The sequence below is a fragment of the Salmo salar genome, chromosome 26 (genome assembly GCF_965601325.2).
Source record: "Salmo salar chromosome 26, fSalSal1, whole genome shotgun sequence".
NCBI lineage: Eukaryota > Metazoa > Chordata > Actinopteri > Salmoniformes > Salmonidae > Salmo > Salmo salar.
The window spans coordinates 28,001,083-28,025,882 of NC_138316.1; the positions used below are offsets into that span (position 1 = coordinate 28,001,083).

Consider the following 24,800-nt stretch of genomic DNA (forward strand, 5'->3'; position numbering starts at 1 on the left):
GAAGGAGGCAGAGCAAAGAGATATCACTTTGACTTACACAGGGTGCCTTTTAGCCTACTATAATAGGGATGCAACGCTGATTTAAATTGTTGGGGCATTGTAGCGTTTTATATAACAAAATAAAACATTTGCCTAACATTTAACATAATGCATCTTTAGGTAAATTAGTAAAATGCTCTAGCTGGGCTAGCAGTCTGTCTCGCTGTTTGCATAGGAAATTGTCACTGCAGACATCTCCATCTAGCCCTGTGCTATAATTGAAATGGCGCGTTTAGCTGGAGGCAGGTTGTGAGGGCGCTTTCTGCAATAGCAGAATGCATGTCGATAGACGTCATTTGGTTTTAATGGCCTACAGGACATTTGGCGTTACTACTGGAGACATTAGTGGAGAAGGGACAGGGGAAAATCGCCGCATGAAAAGTATCCAAGGAAATCTACATATTATTATTTTATTGACACTTTGTCAACAAGTTACTAGTGTGCCTTTATAATAGCTGTAAGTACACGACTAGGGAAGCGTGCCCTGTTTTACTTATTTAAATGGGTATGGAAATGTATGCCTAGCTGGAAATGCCTGAGGAAATTTTACATCAGACGAAATGACAATGATTAAAATCTGCTTTTTTCCTGCTCTAAATATATTGAGCGACGTGACACTTGCTTGATATTGAATAGCACTTAACCGTTACCCCCTGCAAACCAGAACGTTAAACCGTTACAGGGGCTGGTCTATTTATATGTTTTACCGGAAAATACGAAAAACCTAGCAATCATTATTATATCTGGTCATAGACATCATTTTTGTAAAAGGGAGAGAGTATCACTTTTTCGTTTTGAAAATCTGACTGGGTGCGAGTAGAGCTAATTGTAGCCTAATCCTTGCCCCAGAGGCGTTTGGGCAGCCCGGAGCAAGAATTCTTTTTTAGCGCTGCTCTGTTATTTAGAGACAGGATTATTGGCTTTCTTCTCATAACAGACCGGCAGTTTCATTTAAGCAAAAAGACACTCAAGAAGCTAAAATACGAAGCAGGATTTGACCGACTCAGTTTTTAAGTGTATACAAATAAGAACCGAAACGGGAAAGGAGAGATCTCTTCTATGTATAAGGTAAGAACGCTGCTTTGCTTCTTCCTGTGCCGCTTTTGTGGAAAGAGCTTGGTCTGAGCAAGTCAGTCAGCATCAGCTATAGATAGATCTTTAAAGCCACAGCGACCCTTCTTTTTAATCAATGTAGCTTTCACTGGTAGATTCACATGCTTTAGAACAGTTTGTGGATACAGTGTTGGCAGTTTCGTTTCAAAGGAGCGGATTATACTTGAGGAATGCTTGGGTCAGCTATTGGATGGCACTCTAGTTATACGAAACCAGGGGCATGTGAAAAAGGGGAACGCAGTCATCAGCTGGGACTGATAGATACTGGAACGGATTCCCTCGGACTCCTACGATGTTTGAAACGGTATGACTAAATTCATATTAAGATACGGCATTTCCTCATGGTATGATAGCCTGCAGTATCAGCGAACAAACTATACTCAACACCAGGTAATTTGGAATAACTTCACTTGTAGTAGGGCTATGTTTTGTCCAGTCTGGGAAAGGTGTGAATGTTTGTCTAGGCTGTTGTCTTTCACTTGTTGTCTATTGATGCCGTTGGCATATTTACGCATTAATTTTACGCATTGTTCGCTTTTGAATCAAACGTCTCTGAATCATAATTTCATGATGGTAGAAATGAGTAAGACGCCATATTGTGCATCTGGTAGAAGTAGGCTATCCGTGCGCATCAGTGTAAACTGTTCAAGAGGGCAAAAGTGGATACTCTATGGATCTCTGCGACTGTGCATGTTCTTTTTGGCTATTTTATTTTACAACAATTACGCACATTCTGATCTTTACTTTGCACAATTGTCAAATGTATTTCTTTGGTACACTATTGCCCATAGTGAAAACCAACTCTTGTGAACGTTTCAAACCGGCTTATTGGCTAGAGTTACTTCAGCTAGAATGTTGGTCAATATGAAACTATTATAACACAAAGTCAAGGAACAGATGTCAGTTGATCTCATTCAAACGAGTCAATGGTAATAGTTCCGGAATTTGTATTTTTTATGTGAGAACTCTTGTGAGACTATAATGGCATCGAGTTTCTTGGCTTATAGCCTTTTAATAATGATCATCTTTACCCCCATATTGATCACATAATAAACATGCTTTCCAATATTTCACGTTACCCTCCACTTCGTCAGCTCCTCCCATCTTAACCCTGTGTGTGTGTGTGTGTGTGTGTGTGTGTGTGTGTGTGTGTGTGTGTGTGTGTGTGTGTCTCATATCTGGTATATATTCCCCCAACAATATTATCAGTATTGGTTACTGTGGCCCATGGCTAAGTGAAGAGGTGGGATAGCCTCATACGCCAAAAACTTCTTTTGAAGTTTTTCTTTCACTGGGGCCTGAAACGTATCATCCAGCGTGCGTATTAAATGATCATTATTCCTGAAGGCTTGGTGGTGTACACAGCGAGGCGGGCAACACCCTGGAAAATTCTGTAGTCTTCAACAACACTTTGTGCCCCAGGGCATCTCGCCTGGAGCAAAGGGCTGAATGAGCCCTAACAACTGCCTTCTGTTCACCTTTCATGGTTAAAATTCAAAGTTTAGTAAATGTGCTTTTGCATGGAAGAACAAGTTGATGAAATGCCTTTCTTTCAAGTTATAATAATTTAGTTTATTCCAGCGACCCGCCATTTTTGCAGACATGATGGATATATATTTTTTCATGAAACCACATCCTAATGTAAGTTGCTTGACATTTTCTAACTATATCTGTTTCCAATTAAACTGACTCTGATATTAATTAAATGTTTGTGAGTTGAAATGTTGGGATTTAATTCACAGGCCTGTGCGTAATTTGCGCAAAATGCAAAGTAAATCCCCATAGGAAAACATGTTATCTTGATCAATCTTGATTAAATTCGATTGTGGTGATTGGTTGTATGCAAACTTGAGGAACTATGATCCCCAACACATCTGTTTAATAGCCTACATCATTGTTTAACCCAACTCTGACGCGCTGTATCCATGCGCCTCGGACTGCGCTGTGGCCTGTAGCACGCCAACCAAGTGTATGCTACCTGGATGTTACGAAGGGGTGTAAACGAAGGGGCTCTTGAATAGTTTGGGAGGGATTCATGTAACGGATAGTTGACATTCATGAAGTGGTCATATGTTTCTCATGCCTTCCATCCAATATCCCCAATATTCACACCAGCCTGAGGACTTGCATCCTTTCTCAGTTGAACATGTGGCAAAAGCGTGCCCGCGTTTCTAAAAGGTCATTGGAGGAATCCGAGCAATTAATTAAAACTCCTGACCTTGTACATTTACATTCATTTTCATGACAGATATTATAGAGTTATTAAGTAGTTTGTCTTCACATCTTGGTTGGTCCTGATATGTTTTTATAGTGTTTGATACATATAATTCCCCTTGACTCCTATGATATGAGATGCTATTTTTGATGCACCAGTAACTTTTGTATTACATTTACATGTATAGGACATTATTGTGTGGGGGTAAAATAAAGAAAGAACACAACAGTCTTGTAAGGGGTGAATGTTTTCTTATGTCTGGTTCAGGAACAGAGTTCATCGGGAACAAATGCCCTGGATTCCGTATTCTCAGATTGGTGGTTGGTGTGTCTGGGCATATCACGTCTAACACATAACACGACCTTTAATTAGAATATTGCAGTTTGTTTTATCCCCCTAGAGGCTGACACCTAGCATTCCTCTTTATGGAGCCATAATAATCATCCTCCTATCCTGCCCTCCGGCGTTGAATGAAAAGATGCAAACATACTTCATTAGAACGGTGGCAATAATTTGAAAGCTAAATATGCGAGCAGACAGACATGGAAGTGATCTGTTAAGGCTCAGGATCGCACTGGTGGAAGATACAGACTTTCTGGAGACCCGAGTAATTTATGATGTCTATGGCTTTTCCATTTGCTTATTTTAAGGAAGGAAGAAGCATGTCACGACTGTCTTTGACCCGGTCCCCGGTATCTCCTATGTCCACACAAGGAATCCCTCTACCGGCTCAACTGACAAAGTCGAATGCTCCGGTTCACATTGACGTCGGGGGACACATGTATACTAGTAGCCTGGCTACTCTCACCAAATACCCAGACTCAAGGTAAGGAATCGGATTTTCTCATACAATAAGTGAAATGTGTTTGTCTCGTTTATTATCCACAGTGCCAAGATGTGCCACCCAAGGTGCTTTTGTTGCAGGATTCATTTAGAACATTTTTAATTCAAGAGTGTAGCCTACTGATACATATTGTACTTGAAATTGTCTCCCACCATAAACTTAAATAAGTCATTGTGCTCAGTAACACTTTTGTTAGGACATGATGCTCCAAAACCCCTCATTACAAGTTTTTGATATCAGTGATATACTTGATTGCTTTAATGATTGTTTCTCTCTAGTTTGATATTGTATATTGGATAGCCTAACCTCCATATGGCCTCATTTGAATTGTATTTGATTATAACCTGTTTATAACAGATGGAAATGTGTTAATTGCAGTTGCTGACTCTTTCATTTGCTGAAATGATGCTACAGGTTTATGCACTTTAATTGTACATTATGGAGAGAGAAAATGTCAGCTGTTATTTCCCCATTATAGTAACAAAACCAATTTATCTAAAACCATCTCTAATCCATGTCCAAATGATTTGCAACTAAAACGAGCAATGCAACTTTATAGTAAAGCTAATAGTTTATGCTGAAGTTAGTTCATGCTTTCTATAGAAATGACCCCTTATGTTATATATTCAATGAGCTACATGCTCTAGTCAATTGCTATTACTTGAAGCCAGAGTTTCAGCTAAGCCAAGGTTAACATACGTCAGTTTGTAGGAAAATCTAAGGAAATGCTTAGAGGAAAAGTATCAACATAAGCCTTGGATATTCACACAGCTCTGACAGGAAATCACTGTCAACTACTTTGTTTTCTATGTCCATAAACCAGCATGATTTATCTTGTTGTGAGAAAATCTCCATGCCTATAATAGGCCATTGTTTATCCTTAGTATTATTATGTCATGCCTGTCATTGCTATAAGCTGTGTGTTTGGTTCATTTAAGAGGGTTGGACAGCAAGACAGGACAAGACACTGCAGGTACACAATACCTGAGTGAACGTTTTTGTTATTACTAGCATTATGTGCATATTAACCCTCCGTTTTATGACATTAGAATTAGAATTTCAGTAAATCAATAGTTTATATATTTGAATGACTTTCCAGATGTTCAAATACAGGTTGTTTCATATACACTCACTGTACAGCCACACATATACCCGGATGTACATTATGCAAATGATACCGTGTTGTTTTACACTTGTCTATACTATTTATCATGTAACTTTTACACCACCATGTACCTCACACAGTGGCGGTCGGTGCCGTTTAAGACGAGGGAGGACGTTTTTTTATGAGCATGGCCTTATTTCTATTACAGCATATTGGATGACTACCATTCATATTCCATTCACCCAGTTCAATGTAACAGCGATAGGTTTAGGCTACAACATGATACTCACATTTTCCCTACACCAATCATGAGGTTGCTACAACCTAGCCTATGAATGAAAGTTTATAACGTTGGTGCACACAGGTCGAGAGAAACATTTTAGGTGACAGACAGTGACACATGGACAGACAATGACCCTTTCAATACATCTAGCTGATCTAGGATGTAATCATTAGTCCAACAGTTGCAAACAAGAGTTTCTGTTGGACAAATTCAGGTATGTTTATCCCCGTTTCGTTTTTCAACAGAATCCGCAGAATGAATACACCTCTGATCATGTGTAAACAGTTCACTTTCATAGCAGGCAGATTGTATTCCTTCTCACATCGATGCGCACTCCTCTTACCTTTTCCCTTCGCTTGTGGACTTCAATGCACAACACAGTGACCAGGCAAAAAAAACTTTCCAAGCCAAACCATATCATAACCGCTACACACAGCCTACACTGTTGAAATTCTTTTTTATGAAATTCACTGAGGATGATGGCCATTCCCTACCTCCTCTGAGGAGCCTTCACTGACCTCACATAATGGTATTGCATAATGATGTTACACATTGCATATACATTATACACAAGGGTGAAAAGCTATACAAATGAAACAAACATGCTGTATAGTAGGGAGCTCAGAAGCAGTGCTATTACAGTAAGAGTAATGACAGGATACCACTGTGTATGTGAGAGCCAGTTCTCTCTCTCTCTCTCTCTCTCTCTCTCTCTCTCTCTCTCTCTCTCTCTCTCTCTCTCTCTCTCTCTCTCTCTCTCTCTCTCTCTCTCTCTCTCTCTCTCTCTCTCTCTCTCTCTCTCTCTCTCTCTCTCTCTCTCTCTCTCTCTGCATCCTCAGTGTTCCACACAGTCTGCCTCAGGGGTGCACTTTCCTCTGGAGCCAGTGGAGGAGGAGCCCTTTTGTGTGAATTAGGATAATGGCTGACAGAAAGCAAAACAATTACACTGCAATATCCAGACTTATATGCAGTCTTTTTAGAGGACATCCGGTGTGTCGTGCATGGAGGAGTCTAGTCCTAGTCCGCCATCCATGATCCACTGAAACTTGACAATTAAAGAACAAGGTTCAAAGAATTGTAAGTTGATGATTACTTTTAATAGATTGCTGCGTTAATAATGCAGAGTGCGTAGAGAAACTTAGTCTAGTAACTAATGTCTGGAAATTCATCTTCCTCTGTACAGACTGCATTAAGGGACAGGGGTCATCAAACATTGATACCCGCTCTGGGGAGTTCACAGTTAAGGAGATAAGCTTCAGAGCTCCATTCTACTGAGGCTAAGGAAAGTAAATGAGAAGAATATTACACAGACAAGGAAACTATTTTGAAATGACCCTTGACACTAGTTATTACTTATTTTGATAATTAATCTGGTTTCCATTATCTATGAGGGATGGCATATAGCATATAATATAGCATAAAAACAAAAAATCACCTTGGGTATTCAAACCAGCAACCTTTAAGTTACTGGCCCAACGCTCTAACTACTAAGCTACATGCAGCCATCCCTGGTACTGTCTACTATGCTAGGGGTCCCCAAACATTTTGTCGGTGGAGAGAACATTTTGCCGTTATAAACCACATTTTCTTGCAATTCTACACATTTTGCCATGTCTCATGTGTATTCATGTGATATTTGAGTGACTCAAACATCACAACAAAATTTATGGGCAAACAAATCTAGCTAAAAAACCTTAGCTGACATGGGCTAGTTGGTCTGGACATTTCTGACAAGTTATAAATAGCTCTCTAAAGTATACAATGGATAACATGACAAGAGGAATACTGATGATGTATGATTGCACCATGTGCATTCTACAGTTTTCTTTTTTTTTAAGGGGGGTGGACCCCCACAGTTTGGAAACCACTGTAGTGTGCTACTATACCACTTGTTCTACTTTCACTCAATATACCACTCTCTAAACGCACTATTACTCCCCTTTATGAATGTCTTTCACACATCAACAACATTATTCATTAAAGTTTGAAATAGGCAAGAGTTCAGTAATGTTTGAACCTTCAGTTTTAATCTCTGTGTACACTTGACAATGGGCATCCCTACCCAGTTGTAAATCTATTCACAGAGCCAGTGTACTCCCTTGAAGTTGGGTTTGATACATTCATCCAAACACACTCTCTGGGCATTTGTTTTCACAGACATATGTAAGATGTCCTGCAATGTATGTCAAAATTCATTGGGAATCTATTGAAGACAGCTCAGGTCTTTCATTTTGGAGAGAGTGAAAAGCTGCACTTGTCTTGACCCACCCACACCCCTAGCCATGAGTTTCAGACTCTAAACTGTTAGTCTGACTTGTGTGGGTCCATGAGATGTCTACCTACAGCCTGCTCACCCACGCTGCCTCTACTCAGCACCGCTGGGATGGGAGATCAGAGATGCTCCAGTCCTTCACGAACTCCCACTCTGCCCTTCTCTCTCTCTCTCTCTCTCTCTCTCTCGCTTTCTCACTCACTCACTCTCCTTCTCTCTTTCTCTCTCTATCACCCTCTTTCTCCCTCTCTCTCTCTCACTCTCTCTGTCTCTCTGAGCCAGGCAGGCAGGCAGGATGGTGTATAGCTCTCTCTCTCTCTACCTGTCTGACATGACAGAAACAAAGCTGGGTGAGGGCGGGGGTCCGTCTTTCAGGTGCGGAGGGTCCCCAATCAGAGATTTACCAAAAGGAAACACTAACACCGAGGGAGATACAGAAATGGAGAGAGGGAAAAAGAAAGAAAGAAATAAAGAAAGAAAGAAAAGAAAAACAGGCAGCATTTTAATTGCTTTTAAAAAAGTGGAGATGAAAAACAGAGTTAGCCTGGAGGGGTATGGTGAAATTCTAGCTGGAAGAATTGCAAGACCATATGAGAAAGGAACACCTCGGGCAATACAGGGAGATGAGTATTGGTTTTTTATAAAGCATTTTGCATCGATTTTCAGAGAGAAAGGGAGAAAGAGAGAGGGGCAAGATGGAGAGAGAGAAAGAGGGAGAGAAGGGGAGGGAAAGAGAGAGGGGGAGAAAGAGAGGGAAAAGCATCTTTAAACTGGCTCTCTTTATACAGTTAACAGGAAAGGAAAAAGAGGGCAAATTCTACATGATAGGATTCAGTCTATACCTGATGAAGCCCTTTGATACAGGCACTGTGTGTGTCTTTACAAAGCAAAGGATTGTAATGGAAAGTCAATGCATTTCGCTTTAGAGATTTAAACTATAAAGTCAAAACTGCAAAACGGTCCCATGTGGCTCAGTTGGTAGAACATGGCGCTTGCAATGCTAGAGTTGTGGGTTCGATTCCCATGGGGGACCAGTATGAAAATGCATGTACTTACTAACTGTAAGTTGCTCTGGATAAGAGTGTCTGCTAAATGACTAAAATGTAATACAGTTGTGTGTGTGTAGAGATTCCCATAGCATCTCTCTTTCTTGTCTTATAACAGGATTTAACAGTCACTGGGCAAAAGCAGCTTGTGAGAATTAGACTTTCTGGTGGTTTAACTGTACTCAGCTGACCTAAAAGCTGTTAGCATGATTAAAGAGCTGATTACATCAGAACAATGATAACAGAGAAGCCTTCTCTCTGCCAAGAGCTGTTTCTGGGAGAGAGGAGGGAAATGTTTCAGTGAAACCATTTTAAAGGTTACTCTAACCTCGACTGCCAATTCTACAGAAAACTGTTGAGTGACACATACAAATACTTAAGAAAAACAGTGATAAAGACACCATGTCAATCATGTCTCTAATAATGACCAACATAAAAGTCCTATTTCTCTTCCTTCCAGGTCTATAGTTATTATACACCTAGTGCAGATCTGAGGTGAAATGAATGAACTAATGGTTGAGAGCTACCATAGCTAATGATGTAGGATCTTAATTTGGGCCAGTTTGCTACATCAGGAATAAAATCCTGCAGCAACAGGAAATGTAAATTATTATGTGGATTATAATTAAGGGATTTTTTTTGTAAGGGAAAATCAAGTCTGAAATTTAAAAGTGGAAATTACAAACTTCAGAAGCCTTTGTAAATGTCAAATAGACTACACTTTTTTAATTTCCTGCAAAGTCCTCCTGCAACAGGGTGATCAAATTAAGATCTTACATCTTGACCTGGACAACCTCACAAGAGATGAGAGAAATGTGTAGTTGTCCAACCTTATCTCAAGGCATCGTATGGACAGTATATGGTGGGATGAAAGCTAACAGATTACTGCATTTTCCAGTGTTAGCCTTGCTCCTTATTCACTCCTGGTTACATTTTGAGAGGCCGACTATGGATGGATGCTTGGCAAGCTACAGGTGTCTTATTACTTAGAAGTTATGTCCATAATTCATGGAATTTCCCTCTGTTGTTCTGCATTCTAATGGAAAAACTGCGTCAGTGATTTTAGAGAAATTACTTTTTGAGTGAATGTTGATTCACGGCACGAGGTGTAGTAGTCACACTTGGGCTCTTACTTGTTTTCAAAGATGAACCAAATCAATAGCTAATTCAGTAGAACATTTGTATTCAAAACACAAATAGGTATCAGAGCATCATGGATTCAAACGCTATAGAGAAACATATATCATATTTCATTGTAGCAAACCCCAGGTACATGTTTGATTTACCCTTTAGTAATAGAGCTTCAAACTGAACCCATAACATGCATTTCTGTAAGTACCAGCCGAGACACTGTATGTTGTCCTAATCACACAGCAGAAGGGACACTTCAAACAGGCCTGGAACACAGGAAATGTGCCCTAAGCCCCTTGTTTCAACCAGGATGCTAATACATTTCAGACTTAGCGCTAATAAAATGGAATAATTAATGGAGGGTAATTGTTTCATACATTTGAAGGCAGCCGCTCAACTCAACCTCATTCCATTATATGTGTGTGTGTGTTTCAATTTCCAGAATCAGCCGTCTGTTTAATGGCACAGAGCCCATCGTGCTGGACAGCTTGAAGCAGCACTACTTCATCGACAGGGATGGAGAAATATTCCGTTACATTCTCAGCTTCCTGAGGACCTGTAAACTGCTTCTCCCAGATGACTTCAAGGTACATGATGATTTGTATTTGCACACCATAACGTCATGTGTACTGTATGTGCGCTGTATGAACTCACACAGTGTAGAGATATACAAAGGATAGATGATTGATTCAAAGTTTGATCTTCCCTCTCATCTGAGAAGAATGTCCAACATGTTAGTTTTAGCTGTCTATCAATTTATATTATAAACATTATTTAGCATTACATTCACATTCTATAAGTCAATATCAGCAGTCATTTGTTTTATTACTAAAACATTGGAAATCGAATATAATTAATCCCCACCGATTTATCATTAAAGTGATGCTTTGAAGGTTTTGTATAATTTCAGCCAGTAGATCTGAAATTGCTATGCTACGAATTTCCAATTATTCTATATATATTTTTTATGCAATTTTTAAAATATGTTACAATTTGTCAGTGCTTAAGATCCCAGACTGAACATTTAATATACAGTTGAGGAAAGGTGAAAATTCGGTCTAAAACTTAGCATAGTTCTGTGATGTGAACCAAAGCCCAGAGCTGTTGTTTCTCACAAAACAATGATTTCTATAGAGGTGAGGCCAGGTGAAACAGGCCGTATAGCCCCTGTTCCACTTGTTCCAGTCTGACAGTACCACCCAGTCTCCCAGCCACTGCCTCTCTGCCTCTCTCTCTGCTCTCAATAGAGTGCCATGACAGTTTAAAGGAACTGGGCTTGAGAGGGAAGTAGGAATACTAGAGAAGGTGAGAATAATGTGGTCTTGAGTCTGACAAAGGGGAATGTGTGGGGAGGGAGTGTACTGTAGGGGATGTCTACAGACAGATACACGCACGCGGGCGCGCACGCACACGCACGCACGCACGCACGCACGCACGCACGCACGCACGCACGCACGCACACACACACACACACACACACACACACACACACACACACACACACACACACACACACACACACACACACACACACACACACACACACTTTTATACAGTGCTTCCTGGGAAACTGGAGCTACTTTGGTCCATGTTAGCCCACTGTGGCTGCACACACCTGTCTCCTGTTTCAGAGTGCGCATGAGGAGACTCCTTCCTGGATGCGCTTGGCTTAGCAAAACAACCGGCTCTGGAAATATACACATATTATTGTTACTAAGTTATTCTACTTAGTAACAGAGCAAAGATTCAGGCCAACAATCGATCATGGACTCAGGCCAAATCTTCTGTGATATAACCACTTTGATCGATCTAAAACACAATTAGTAAAATGTAAAGTTCTGGTTGATGATGTCTAAGGAGAGCATATTCAGTGCTCCATCTGTTCCTGTCCATCCGGATCCCTTTTAGTTCAGCTTATTATACCCACATTTCCATGTCTTTCCCCTGTTGGCTTGGAGTAGTTCATCACTCTGGCTAAGGGGAGTAGAGGAGAGGCAGATCCCCCTGGCTAACTCTCAGGGCCAAGCCTTACGGCTGAATGGGGACTGACCTGAACAACAGTGAGGACATGAAAGCTTCCTTCACATTTTTGGCAAATTACATTTTGGTTTTGGTTTGATCTGTATAGTGTACTGTATGGAAGCTATAGCTGTTCTCATCCACTCCCATTCTACACAGTCCAATCAGCCAATGACTGTAAGTCAAACGAATGCAGCATCAGGCCTCATTGTTTCAACTCATTACATTAATTCCCTCTCTTCAAATCAAATCAAATCAAAGTTTCTTTGTCACGTGCACCGAATACAACAGGTGTAGACTTACAGTAAAATGCTTACTTACAAGCTCTAACCAACAGTGCAAAAAAGGTATTAGGTGAACAATAGGTAAGTAAAGAAATAAAAACAACAGTAAAAAGACAGTGAAAAATAACAGTAGCGAGGCTATATACAGTAGCGAGGCTATATAGTCAGGCTGATTGAGGTAGTATGTAGTACATGTAGATATGGTTAAAGTGACTATGCATATATGATAAACAGAGAGTAGCAGTAGCGTAAAAGAGGGGTTGGCGGGTGGTGGGTGGCAGGATGTAATGCAGATAGCCCGGTTAGCCAATGTGCGGGGGCACTGGTTGGTTGGGACAAATGAGGTAGTATGTACATGAATGTATAGTTCAAGTGACTATGCATATATGATAAACAGAGAGTAGCAGCAGGGTAAAAGAGGGGTTGGGGGGGCACACAATGCAAATAGTCCTGGTAGCCATTTGATTACCTGTTCAGGAATCTTATGGCTTGGGGGTAAAAACTGTTGAGAAGCCTTTTTGTCCTAGACTTGGCACTCCGGTACCGCTTGCCATGTGGTAGTAGAGAGAATAGTATGATTGGGGTGGCTGGGGTCTTTGACAATTTTTAGGGCCTTGCTCTGACACCGCCTGGTGTAGAGGTCCTGGATGATAGGCAGCTTAGGCCCCAGTGATGTACTGGGCCGTACGCACTACCCTCTGTAGTGCCTTGCGGTCGGAGGCCGAGCAATTGCCGTAGCAGGCAGTGATGCAACCAGTCAGGATGCCCTCGATGTTGCAGCTGTAGAACCTTTTGAGGATCTGAGGACCCATGCCAAATCTTTTTAGTTGCCTGAGGGGGAATAGGCTTTGTCGTGCCCTCTTCACGTGCCCTCATCCAGCCTCCTCTCTCTCTCTCTCTCTCTCTCTCTCTCTCTCTCTCTGTTGATCTGCATACCTTTCAATTTGTGTGAACTCTGAAAAAATGCAAATACGGTTAGGATGACTTGAGCATGTTCTTATCTGAACACAATCAGTGTTGGCGTAGCCCCAGGCCTGCCTCTCTTCTCCTGCTGGCAGCCAACATGCTGTGTGTTTAGCTAAATCAATGTGAAAGCCTGCTTAGCAGAATAGTAACAAATATTCAGCATATATCAGTAGATGTAATACAATATTCACTCTTAATGTGCCTTCCACATGACATATTTCAGACATTATTCAGACTACAATGAATCACAAAGTGTGTAAGCAATGCTCAGTCAATTAGGTGATGGTCCTTAACCATTCCGGTGTGTTTTTGCATGTGACAATTATATTCTTATATCAATGAACAGTAAGTTCTTTATTTGTCAGTACGATCCAGTAGATTTCTCAGTCACTCACAGTGCTAGACAAAGTGTTATAATATTAAGGCTAACTCATTTCACATTCATTATCGTCTTGTTCATTATCACTGCATATAGGTCAGTGGCGTTGCCATATCCATGTCAAATGACAGTGCAGAAGGTAACTTCTAATTTTGTTGGTTTAGTTAGCTGTAAAAAAGTATTTTGTTCCTGTTTCCCTCTATCTGTATGCTCTCTCTCTCTCTCTGTATGCTCCTTCTCTTTCTCTCTCTCCCCATCTCTCTATTTTGCTCTCCCTCCCTCCCTCCCTCCATCCCCCCTTCCTCCATTCTCCCTCCATCCTTCCCTGCGATGTTGCCTTGCCAGTGGGTGATCAGGTCGGATCATTATTTTGGAGCTCAACCGGCCTGTCTGGACACAGGATTGTGGGATAGATTGTCTCTTGGAGCTGGCAGCATACAGCCAAGACAGAGCTGTTGGGCCTGTCTCCCCTCTCATCCTCACTTCAGCATTACGTTAGGATTATTCTGTTGTTTTCTGTTCTGCCCGGCTCAGGCTTAGGATGACTAAAGTGCCTCGCAGACAGACCCCTGTTAAAAACACATCTATCCGTGGCTTCAGACCTGTGAAGGATGAGGAGCTACACTTCGATACAGAGAGCACCCCTAAGGGGGAACATCTCTTTATGTATTTTGTCAGCCGCAGTGAGGAGGGCGTAGAGATGCCTAGAAAAAAGTGACCGACCCACCCCTTCACATTCTGTAATCTTAAATATTAGAATGTCGGCTTAAGATGTGTTGCGTCACTGCCTGCTTCAGCTAGAGTTGGTTTTGGGCCATTCCTGGTTTTCAGATGGGGGGTTGAATGAGGGTTAAAGAAGCAGAAGGTTTTTCATGTTAGTGTTTTTCATGCAGGGGGATTTGAAAGTGGCTATTTCTTCCATCCTGACTGAGGCAGGCAGGGTTATTAAATGTTATTTGCTGCTATTGCCGTACCATACTCTGTACTCAACAGTGTTGTGGAGAGGCGAGGGAAAACTCTTTTTAGATTTGGTTCCCCCAGCACCCCTAGCACCCAACACCCACAGCCAATGATGATGCAGTCAGACTGAAACAGGCACACTCTCTTTCTTTCCTCTGCACAAACCCTAACTTACTTTAGAAGTCCATAAAGACTATAATACACTGCGATTATCAACTTTTCTCTTGAACCAGTATCTTTCATCAAGAGAATGATTAGAAGGTCCTGATACCGACCAAATACATGGAGGGTATGGCAACTCACTATGTCATGGGAAATATTGTTTCCCTTTGTGCTAGGTTGAAGATGACAATTGTTAAGACAACAAGATTCTAATATCCCATAGCTCTTTTCAACAATGTGACCAGCTATGCTAGTTAGCAACTCTGCTGCTAGTTAGCAACAGTGCTGGTCCAAGATTTGTGACGACGTTATCTTAACCTCTGTGTATTTTTGACCTACCCTTTGTACAGGAAATACATCAAATAACATTTTAGGAATGCAGCACCCATAAATGTAGCAATTTACCTTTGTCTAATTTCCAGCTAGAGCTACTGGTAGCAAAATCAATTACTGATTGTTTTGCTAGCATATTTACAATACTCATTTGACGCAATATAAAATTGTGAAATCAGAGCTTAACTTCGGGCCACTATTCACATTAGACATTACCATAAAATCCCTCTGTGCAAAGCATGCATAAAAAAATCAACCATGGCTTATATTATAATTATCCTCATGTTCACGTCTTCTCCCATATATATTCCCCTCACTTCCCCTCTGTTAGCTAGCTACCAATAGCTTGCCTTTCCTCCTCAGTCTTCCTGGTATTTTCTATGGTAGTGTTGAACGATGGTGCCATCTGGTCTTGTGGGAAATTAGAGGCAAGAGCGCAGGGGCAAATGGCCCCCAGCAAGCACAGCCCAGGGGGGGAGGCAGCTAGGCAATCTGCTGCAGCTAGACTGTCTGCACACAGGAATGTACCATCCCATCCCACATCACTGCAGCCTGGGCTCACTGAGCCTCGCCTCACTGACACAGGCCTCTATAGAGTAGAGCTCAATACAACATGCTAGAGGATTACTCAGCCCTGCCAACAGCTACTGTTGGAGTAGAGAGTGACTGGCTGATTGCAGCTACAGTATGGCCATGGTTAGCATGGCTGTGGTTCTGGTAATAAAAAAACATACAGGCCTTTCTTGTAAACAACTGGAGACTGATCTGGTTTACCAGTGAATCATTCTTCAATCTGAGATATTTGAATGTTCAATGTGGGCCTAACCGAGATAATTTGTTACCAGGAAATACCATGAGATGAATATGAGGGACTGACTATAAAAGACACTCTTTTGAAGCCACTTCGATACGGAAGTGATTTTCTCGTAGCGGGTTAGGAGAATTTACACAGCAGGTTAGGAGAATTAACATAGCAGGTTAGGAGACTGAGGTTAAGGTTAGGGAAAGGGTTAGGGTTAGCAAAAATGCTCTCCTAACTTGCTAAGAAAATCACTTTGTATCGAAGTGGCGTGAAAAGGACAAAGAGGCATGAAATGACTTGGATTTGAGTGTTTGTGCATGTTTCCTATCCTGTCCCATCCAGGAGTTCCACCTGCTGTACGAGGAGGCTCGGTACTACCAGCTGTCCCCCATGATTAAGGAGCTGGAGCGTTGGAAGCAGGAGAGGGAGCAGCGCAGGACGGCCCAGCCCTGTGACTGCCTGGTGGTGCGGGTGACGCCTGACCTAGGTGAGAGGATCGCCCTTAGCGGGGAGAAGGTGCTCATCGAGGAGATCTTCCCCGAGACTGGAGACGTCATGTGCAACTCGGTGAACGCCGGCTGGAACCAGGACCCCACGCACGTCATCCGCTTCCCCCTCAACGGTTACTGCAGGCTCAACTCTGTCCAGGTAGATAACGTTTTGTCTGTGCATGAATGTCGGCAGCCGTCTTTAATCATCACTAGAAGGTTTTTTGTCCTGGTGATGAAAACCCCAGAGAGCCTCTGTGACTTCTGTTTTCCTATAGTCTTGAGGGAGCAGGGTTTACAGTGGGTATAGTGGTGTATCACGTTTTACAGGTGTCAAGTTGACTGTTGACTGTTCTAAAGTCATCACTGGTGATCTATAGGACAAGGACTCCATTTTGAAATGTCCATGTAAAGGCATGTGACATGATTTGTAGCCTGCGTGTAGCCACAGACAAGATGACTGTTCTGTAGCAACAACCCCTCATCATAACTCACATGGGATAATAGTTACTCTGATGTGATTTAGAGTGAATATGTTTAAGATGTTCAGAGATAGTGACATGTTTTTTCAGCCACTTGTAGGTTTATGTCACAGCAATAATATTAATCTTCCTCTCAGAAAGCACTCTTCCCCCTCCGAGGTTTGAATGAGGCTTTAAGGAGCGGAGCAGCCTCTCACCACAGCTCTGTGGTATCATCAACACCTCATTGCCAATAGCCATACAGGTCAACACATAGAGGAGCCTCACCCAGCGCCCAGCATGCCCCACACTACCCCCAACACGCCAGGCAGGCGTTCTGCTCTGACACCTCCACCGCCCTCCTGCCAATGTGAGAGACCACCTCTGGGGCTGCTGCCTAGCTGCCTGTGCAGCGGGACAAAGCCTTGTCTCCTCTCCACTGTCTGCCTGCGCTGCGGCCATGTTTTCTTCTCACAAAAATGAGAGGGGTGAAAAAAAATGATATGCATAATTTACGTTTGACTCCTTTTTAAGACACAGCTCCTCTTTTTAAAAAGACTCCAATATAACACCGCCCGGGGAGATTGAAATACACGTATTGCATTTTTTAATACCATACTTACAATTTCTCAAACAGCCTAAACCGGTTTATACTTCTTTTATAGATTTTTAAATGGCTTGCAATATAATTAATTGGCCGCATCAACTAACACAACATTTTCCCACTATGTTTACCGCCGAGTCTGGTCTCAGTGTGCGCCGTACATCTGTCTCAAATGGACTGGGAAGTATCCCTCCTATTTTAGTTTTCATTATCAGGCCTTTCCCACAGACTGTGGAGCTGAGGTGAAACCAACCCACAGACTCACTGTCTCTCTGTGGAGCTGAGGTGAAACAAACCCACAGACTCACTGTCTCTCTGTGGAGCTGAGGTGAAACAAACCCACAGACTTACTGTCTCTCTGTGGAGCTGAGGTGAAACAAACCCACAGACTCACTGTCTCTCTGTGGAGCTGAGGTGAAACAAACCCACAGACTCACTGTCTCTCTGTGGAGCTGAGGTGAAACAAACCCACAGACTCACTGCCTCTCTGTGGAGCTGAGATGAAACAAACCCACAGACTCACTGTCTCTCTGTGGAGCTGAGGTGAAACCAACCCACAGACTCACTGTCTCTCTGTGGAGCTGAGGTGAAACAAACCCACAGACTCACTGTCTCTCTGTGGAGCTGAGGTGAAACAAACCCACAGACTCACTGTCTCTCTGTGGAGCTGAGGTGAAACAAACCCACAGACTCACTGTCTCTCTGTGGAGCTGAGGTGAAACAAACCCACAGACTCACTGTCTCTCTGTGGAGCTGAGGTGAAACAAACCCACAGACTCACTGTCTCTCTGTGGAGCTGAGGTGAAACAAACCCACAGACTCACTGCCTCTCTGTGGAGCTGAGATGAAACAAACCCACAGACTCACTGTCTCTCTGTGGAGCTGAGGTGAAACCAACCCACAGACTCACTGTCTCTCTGTGGAGCTGAGGTGAAACAAACCCACAGACTCACTGTCTCTCTGTGGAGCTGAGGTGAAACAAACCCACAGACTCACTGTCTCTCTGTGGAGCTGAGGTGAAACAAACCCACAGACTCACTGTCTCTCTGTGGAGCTGAGGTGAAACAAACCCACAGACTCACTGTCTCTCTGTGGAGCTGAGGTGAAACAAACCCACAGACTCACTGTCTCTCTGTGAAGCTGAGGTGAAACCAACCCCATTATTCAGTGTCTGCATCCCAAATGGCACCATATGCCCTACATAGTGGGGAATATGGCACCTTATATAGGGAATAGGATGTAATTTGGGAATCAGACAGCGTGTGAATGACTTGGTACTGGCAGAAACGGGAGCCTGCCTTCTCTTCAGGGTTTCCTGTTTGTGATGTTTGTGTTAGTGAATGAGGGACACAGTGGAGCTCTAGAGGGCTTTGTCTCAACCTATAGCCTTTTCCCGGATGGGGAGGCGTTGTTCGCGGCAGGGCTCCTTCTCTCTCTGGGCTGGCCTCTTTAAGACAAACGCGCACACACACACACACACACACACACACACACACACACACACACACCACACACACACACACACACACACACACACACACACACCACACACACACACACACACACACACACACACACACACACACACACACAAGCACACTGTAGGGGTTGGCAGATGTGAGGGGAACAGAGAGCAGATGGAGGTGTTTTCTGGTGTAAGGGGAGATTTTTCTAAACAACTTCCTCATCCTGTCCTGTGTCATTGTTGAGTGAAGGTATGAGAAGGTTATGAGAATAATCCTCGCCTTACCTGGCCAGACAATGTGCCTGTGATCTCATTACAGTTCCTGGACCCCGACCCAAGGGAATGCAACCACACCCTGCCCAGAGGAAGAAAGAGAAGAGAAAAAGAGAGGGAAAGTTTTGAGAAATAGATGGAAAATAGTGTTGGGAACTTGTGTATTTCCGTGTTGCCCTGGTTTGGATTCTTTAGTCTCTTCAGTCATCTGCTGCCCTTAGTTACAGCATTTCTCTTCCGATACAAGGGCAGGTACATTCATTATAATTAATCACCAATAACATTTTGGGCGGCTTACTAACTCATTCTGTCTGAGAAATCGTTCTTGCCAACTCCAATGTAAGAGAAAACCTATAAACAATCCCACCTTGGTGAGTGAACGATTAATTCCTCCAGTCATGAAAGGAATTTAGGGGGAATAATGCAAACCACCTGTGATGTAGAGCCATGGGAAAAAAGAACTGGACCGCTTAAGAGGGAAAACATTTAGCTATAAAGCCACAGAGGTGGCTTTTTTCACACACATGCACGCACACAAACACGCACACACAAACACACACACACACACACACACACACACAGTCCCGAAGCAGGAGCCGGCCGGTACACACCTCCGTACATCACAGTGATGGAGCACTGTGATCAAGCCAGACGCAATCCTTCCTTCATCACCCTGACAGCAACACTACTCTGAGACGGCCCCTGTCCTTCCTGTCCCCTCTCACTGCCAGGGCTGCCAGGGCCGGGGACATTACATGGCCCAGTCACTCTCTCTGACACGTCATGTCACATAACCAGCCTATCAATCCATACTAGGTCAGCTAGTAACAGGGAGAACATGGCTCCACCCTGCAGTTTGCCTCCGTCACCACCACCACCACCTCCATCACCACCACCACTACCATCACCACCTCCATCACCACCACCCTCACCCTTCCGAAAAAGAAAACACAGAGCACATCATGAACTTAGCTACCAAAACTATTTCTGGCCCTCCTGTGTCAAAGCTTTACTATAAACTTATTTAGTGAACTTGTCTCTTAGACAAGGCAGCAGTTGTCCCCCCTAGAAATGGAACACTTTAGTGTGATCAGACAACCACTTTCTAACAGGTCTTTTGTTGTAGATGCTTGTGATGAAGTGGAGAATGAAGATGAGGTAGAAACAGCATTTTAATGGCCATGTATAGTTAAACAAAGTAGGACTCCCTCCATGCAGCACCACATTACTCTGAGTCTGCTCTACCTGTCACTCACACCCAGCCCTACGTCCTGACAACTGGAGACTTAGACCCCCAGCCCTACGTCCTGACAACTGGAGACTTAGACCCCCAGCCCTACGTCCTGACAACTGGAGACTTAGACCCCCAGCCCTACGTCCTGACAACTGGAGACTTAGACCCCCAGCCCTACGTCCTGACAACTGGAGACTTAGACCCCCAGCCCTACGTCCTGACAACTGGAGACTTAGACCCCCAGCCCTACGTCCTGACAACTGGAGACTTAGACCCCCAGCCCTACGTCCTGACAACTGGAGACTTAGACCCCCAGCCCTACGTCCTGACAACTGGAGACTTAGACACCCAGCCCTACGTCCTGACAACTGGAGACTTAGACACCCAGCCCTACGTCCTGACAACTGAAGACTTAGACCCCCAGCCCTACGTCCTGACAACTGGAGACTTAGACCCCCAGCCCTACGTCCTGACAACTGGAGACTTAGACCCCCAGCCCTACGTCCTGACAACTGGAGACTTAGACCCCCAGCCCTACGTCCTGACAACTGGAGACGTAGACCCCCAGCCCTACGTCCTGACAACTGGAGACTTAGACCCCCAGCCCTACGTCCTGACAACTGGAGACTTAGACCCCCAGCCCTACGTCCTGACAACTGAAGACTTAGACCCCCAGCCCTACGTCCTGACAACTGAAGACTTAGACCCCCAGCCTACGTCTGACAACTGAAGACTTAGACCCCCAGCCCTACGTCCTGACAACTGGAGACTTAGACCCCCAGCCCTACGTCCTGACAACTGAAGACTTAGACCCCCAGCCCTACGTCCTGACAACTGAAGACTTAGACCCCCAGCCCTACGTCCTGACAACTGGAGACTTAGACCCCCAGCCCTACGTCCTGACAACTGCAGACTTAGACCCCCAGCCCTACGTCCTGACAACTGGAGACTTAGACCCCCAGCCCTACGTCCTGACAACTGGAGACTTAGACCCCCAGCCCTACGTCCTGACAACTGGAGACTTAGACCCCCAGCCCTACGTCCTGACAACTGGAGACTTAGACCCCCAGCCCTACGTCCTGACAACTGGAGACTTAGACCCCCAGCCCTACGTCCTGACAACTGGAGACTTAGACCCCCAGCCCTACGTCCTGACAACTGGAGACTTAGACCCCCAGCCCTACGTCCTGACAACTGGAGACTTAGACCCCCAGCCCTACGTCCTGACAACTGGAGACTTAGACCCCCAGCCCTACGTCCTGACAACTGGAGACTTAGACCCCCAGCCCTACGTCCTGACAACTGGAGACTTAGACCCCCAGCCCTACGTCCTGACAACTGGAGACTTAGACCCCCAGCCCTACGTCCTGACAACTGGAGACTTAGACCCCCAGCCCTACGTCCTGACAACTGGAGACTTAGACCCCCAGCCCTACGTCCTGACAACTGGAGACTTAGACCCCCAGCCCTACGTCCTGACAACTGGAGACTTAGACACCCAGCCCTACGTCCTGACAACTGAAGACTTAGACCCCCAGCCCTACGTCCTGACAACTGGAGACTTAGACCCCCAGCCCTACGTCCTGACAACTGGAGACTTAGACCCCCAGCCCTACGTCCTGACAACTGGAGACTTAGACCCCCAGCCCTACGTCCTGACAACTGGAGACTTAGACCCCCAGCCCTACGTCCTGACAACTGGAGACTTAGACCCCCAGCCCTACGTCCTGACAACTGGAGACTTAGACCCCCAGCCCTACGTCCTGACAACTGGAGACTTAGACCCCCAGCCCTACGTCCTGACAACTGGAGACTTAGACCCCCAGCCCTACGTCCTGACAACTGGAGACTTAGACCCCCAGCCCTACGTCCTGACAACTGGAGACTTAGACCCCCAGCCCTACGTCCTGACAACTGGAGACTTAGACCCCCAGCCCTACGTCCTGACAACTGGAGACCTAGACGAGTGCTGCACAGGCATCTCTAGCCCCTCTGGAGATGTGTGTGTGTGTTTGTGTGTGTGTATGCACGTTCGTGTGCCTGCATTCCTGCGTGTGTGTGTTAACTCCAGTGTTTGTGTGTGAACTCCGGTATGTGTGTGTGTGTGTGCACTCCGGTGGCCATCAATATTACATCACGCTCTGTTTCCAGCCATGAGGCTCATCCACTTTGATTCCTGCCTCACCGGCTTCTCTTGTGTCTCTACTGCGTTCTGTTCCGTTATGATGCTGGGAGGTTAGTGGAGCGAGCTTGATACGTATCCCCTGCTCATCCCCATGGCGACCCCAGGTTTGAGTGGCAGCGCTGTGATGTCCCTGTATGCTGTACAGGGGGGTGGGGGTTGAATGTGACAGTGGCTGATCCCTCTGCAGCCAAGTCAACCCTGCAACAGTGAGAATAGTTTAGTATGCTACAGTAGGCTACGTTTATGAAGGTGCACAGGGGATGAAGTGAGGCAATGCTTTTGTTCACATTCTGAGCTTCAAACAGGCAGAAAAAGGGGAACAGAAAGTGCTGCTACAGTGGAAGAAGTTAAGAAACTATGCAACTTTCAGAAACCACTGTAACTCCTGGGCAGTGAGTTTTGGGTTCTGTGAAAGAGCCAATACCTTATTTACAGCAAGAAAAGTTAAAGACACTTCAACATTGGTACATTTGGCATTTTGAATCAAAGATCAATGCACATGTGTTGAAATTCAATATGAAATTTTGAGGTTAAATTCAATATATTTACAGTGTAATAAGGCCTCATTATCAAAATGTTTTAATTAAGAGTATCTTTATTGATCAACCCTTCTCTCCTTTGTGACTGAACGCGTCGCCTAACGTGACAGAGTCTCACATATGTAAAAATAAAAAAATTATAAAAAATATGGGGTGAAAATGCAATGTGATGCAATGATCAAAGCAGAGAGTGTAATATCATTTCCATAATCGTTACTCCTCTCCATCGTCTGTCGTGGATTTGGGGAGCGTTCGTTTGATGCTTCGGCAGGTCTCTTAATTAGTGCCTCTCTTTCCCACAAATTACTGACTCCGTCATCGTCACAGAGCTTCGGAGGGGAGGGGAGGAGAAGAGAGAGGGAGAGGGGGTAGTTATCGTTATTGGAGTTAGGTGCAAGAAGAAAAATGCTGCTGGTCCACATTTAATCTCAGCTTGTGTCCCAAATGGCACCCTGGCCTATTCCCTATATAGTGGACTAGTTTAGACCAGAACGCTATGGGCCCTGGTCAAAAGTAATGCACTACATAGGAATAGGGTATAATTTGGGACGCACTCTCTGCCTTGTTTTTGCATCAGGGCAGGGGGGGAAGCAGGGCGAGGTGGTAGGGGGGTTGTCTAAACCAGCCATTAATAGCTGAGCAGGCCTGTTTAACAAGTCCTATCAGTCTGTGTGATCTGTGAATTCCTCAGCAGGCATCCTAACCCCCAGACTGAGGAGGCTGCGTGGCTCAACCACCAGGACTAATTGTCCCGCTTTAGCCCTCCAATGGGGCCACCACTCTCGCAATTAGAGAGGCCACTCTCACTTGTGTGTGTATGTGTGTGTGTGCGAGTGTGTGTTTATATGGGGCAACAGGCGAAACGCATGTATTTTGCGTGATCTTCGTCTCTGGCTTTGTATCTGGCAATATAAGGAGAGGGAGGCTAGCCCTGAGCAAGACCATTCATTTCCATACGCTGCAACACTCCATTAAAGGAACTGGGAAATAAATAAATACACAGCACTCCACACATTGGGATTTAGAGATACTCCCTCTCCTTAAAAAACCCAGAAGGATTACAGGAGATGAAAAAAATCCACCACAGCCCCTAACAGCTCCTCACAGTTCCTCACAGCTCCTCACAGCTCCTCACAGCCCCTCACAGCCCCTCACAGCTCCTCACAGCCCCTCACAGCCCCTCACAGCCCCTCACAGCTCCTCACAGCTCCTCACAGCCCCTCACAGCCCCTCACAGCCCCTCACAGCCCCTCACAGCTCCTCACAGCCCCTCACAGCCTCTCGCAGCCCCTCCCAGCTCCTTACAGCTCCTCACAGCTCCTCACAGCCCCTCACAGCCCCTCACAGCTCCTCACAGCCCCTCACAGCCTCTCACAGCCCCTAACAGCCCCTCACAGCTCCCACTATCTTACAGGCCTCAGCCTCACTCCTCAACCCATACTGCTCATTACTCAAATTAGGAGCACTAGTTATCTCTCCATATACTGAACTCAAGCCAGCTCCCTCCAAACACACCTAGCTAACTCTCTCTAATACACCCCAAACCCCCTCCATCCCTTTGAGCTTATGCCCTCATATCATCAGCAGCAGATCCTTCA

General features: G+C 44.5%; 1 protein-coding gene across 4 annotated transcripts in view; it reads left to right on the top strand.

Moving 5' to 3' along the window:
• Window positions 1–275: 275 nt before the first annotated feature.
• Window positions 276–24,800, top strand: part of LOC106587522 (BTB/POZ domain-containing protein kctd15) — a 28,578-nt gene continuing 4,053 nt past the window's right edge. The window contains exons 1-4 of one of the 4 annotated variants that reach the window (XM_045708453.2): window positions 276–1,107; window positions 4,018–4,193; window positions 10,491–10,635; window positions 16,296–16,601. In XM_045708453.2, coding sequence (XP_045564409.1) covers window positions 1,099–1,107; window positions 4,018–4,193; window positions 10,491–10,635; window positions 16,296–16,601 — 636 coding nt within the window. In that variant the 5' untranslated portion in view covers window positions 276–1,098. Of the gene's footprint in view, window positions 1,108–1,137; window positions 1,543–2,488; window positions 2,794–4,017; window positions 4,194–10,490; window positions 10,636–16,295; window positions 16,602–24,800 lie in introns of those variants that run through there. The other 3 variants (XM_045708452.2, XM_045708450.2, XM_045708451.2) reach the window with 3 other exon arrangements.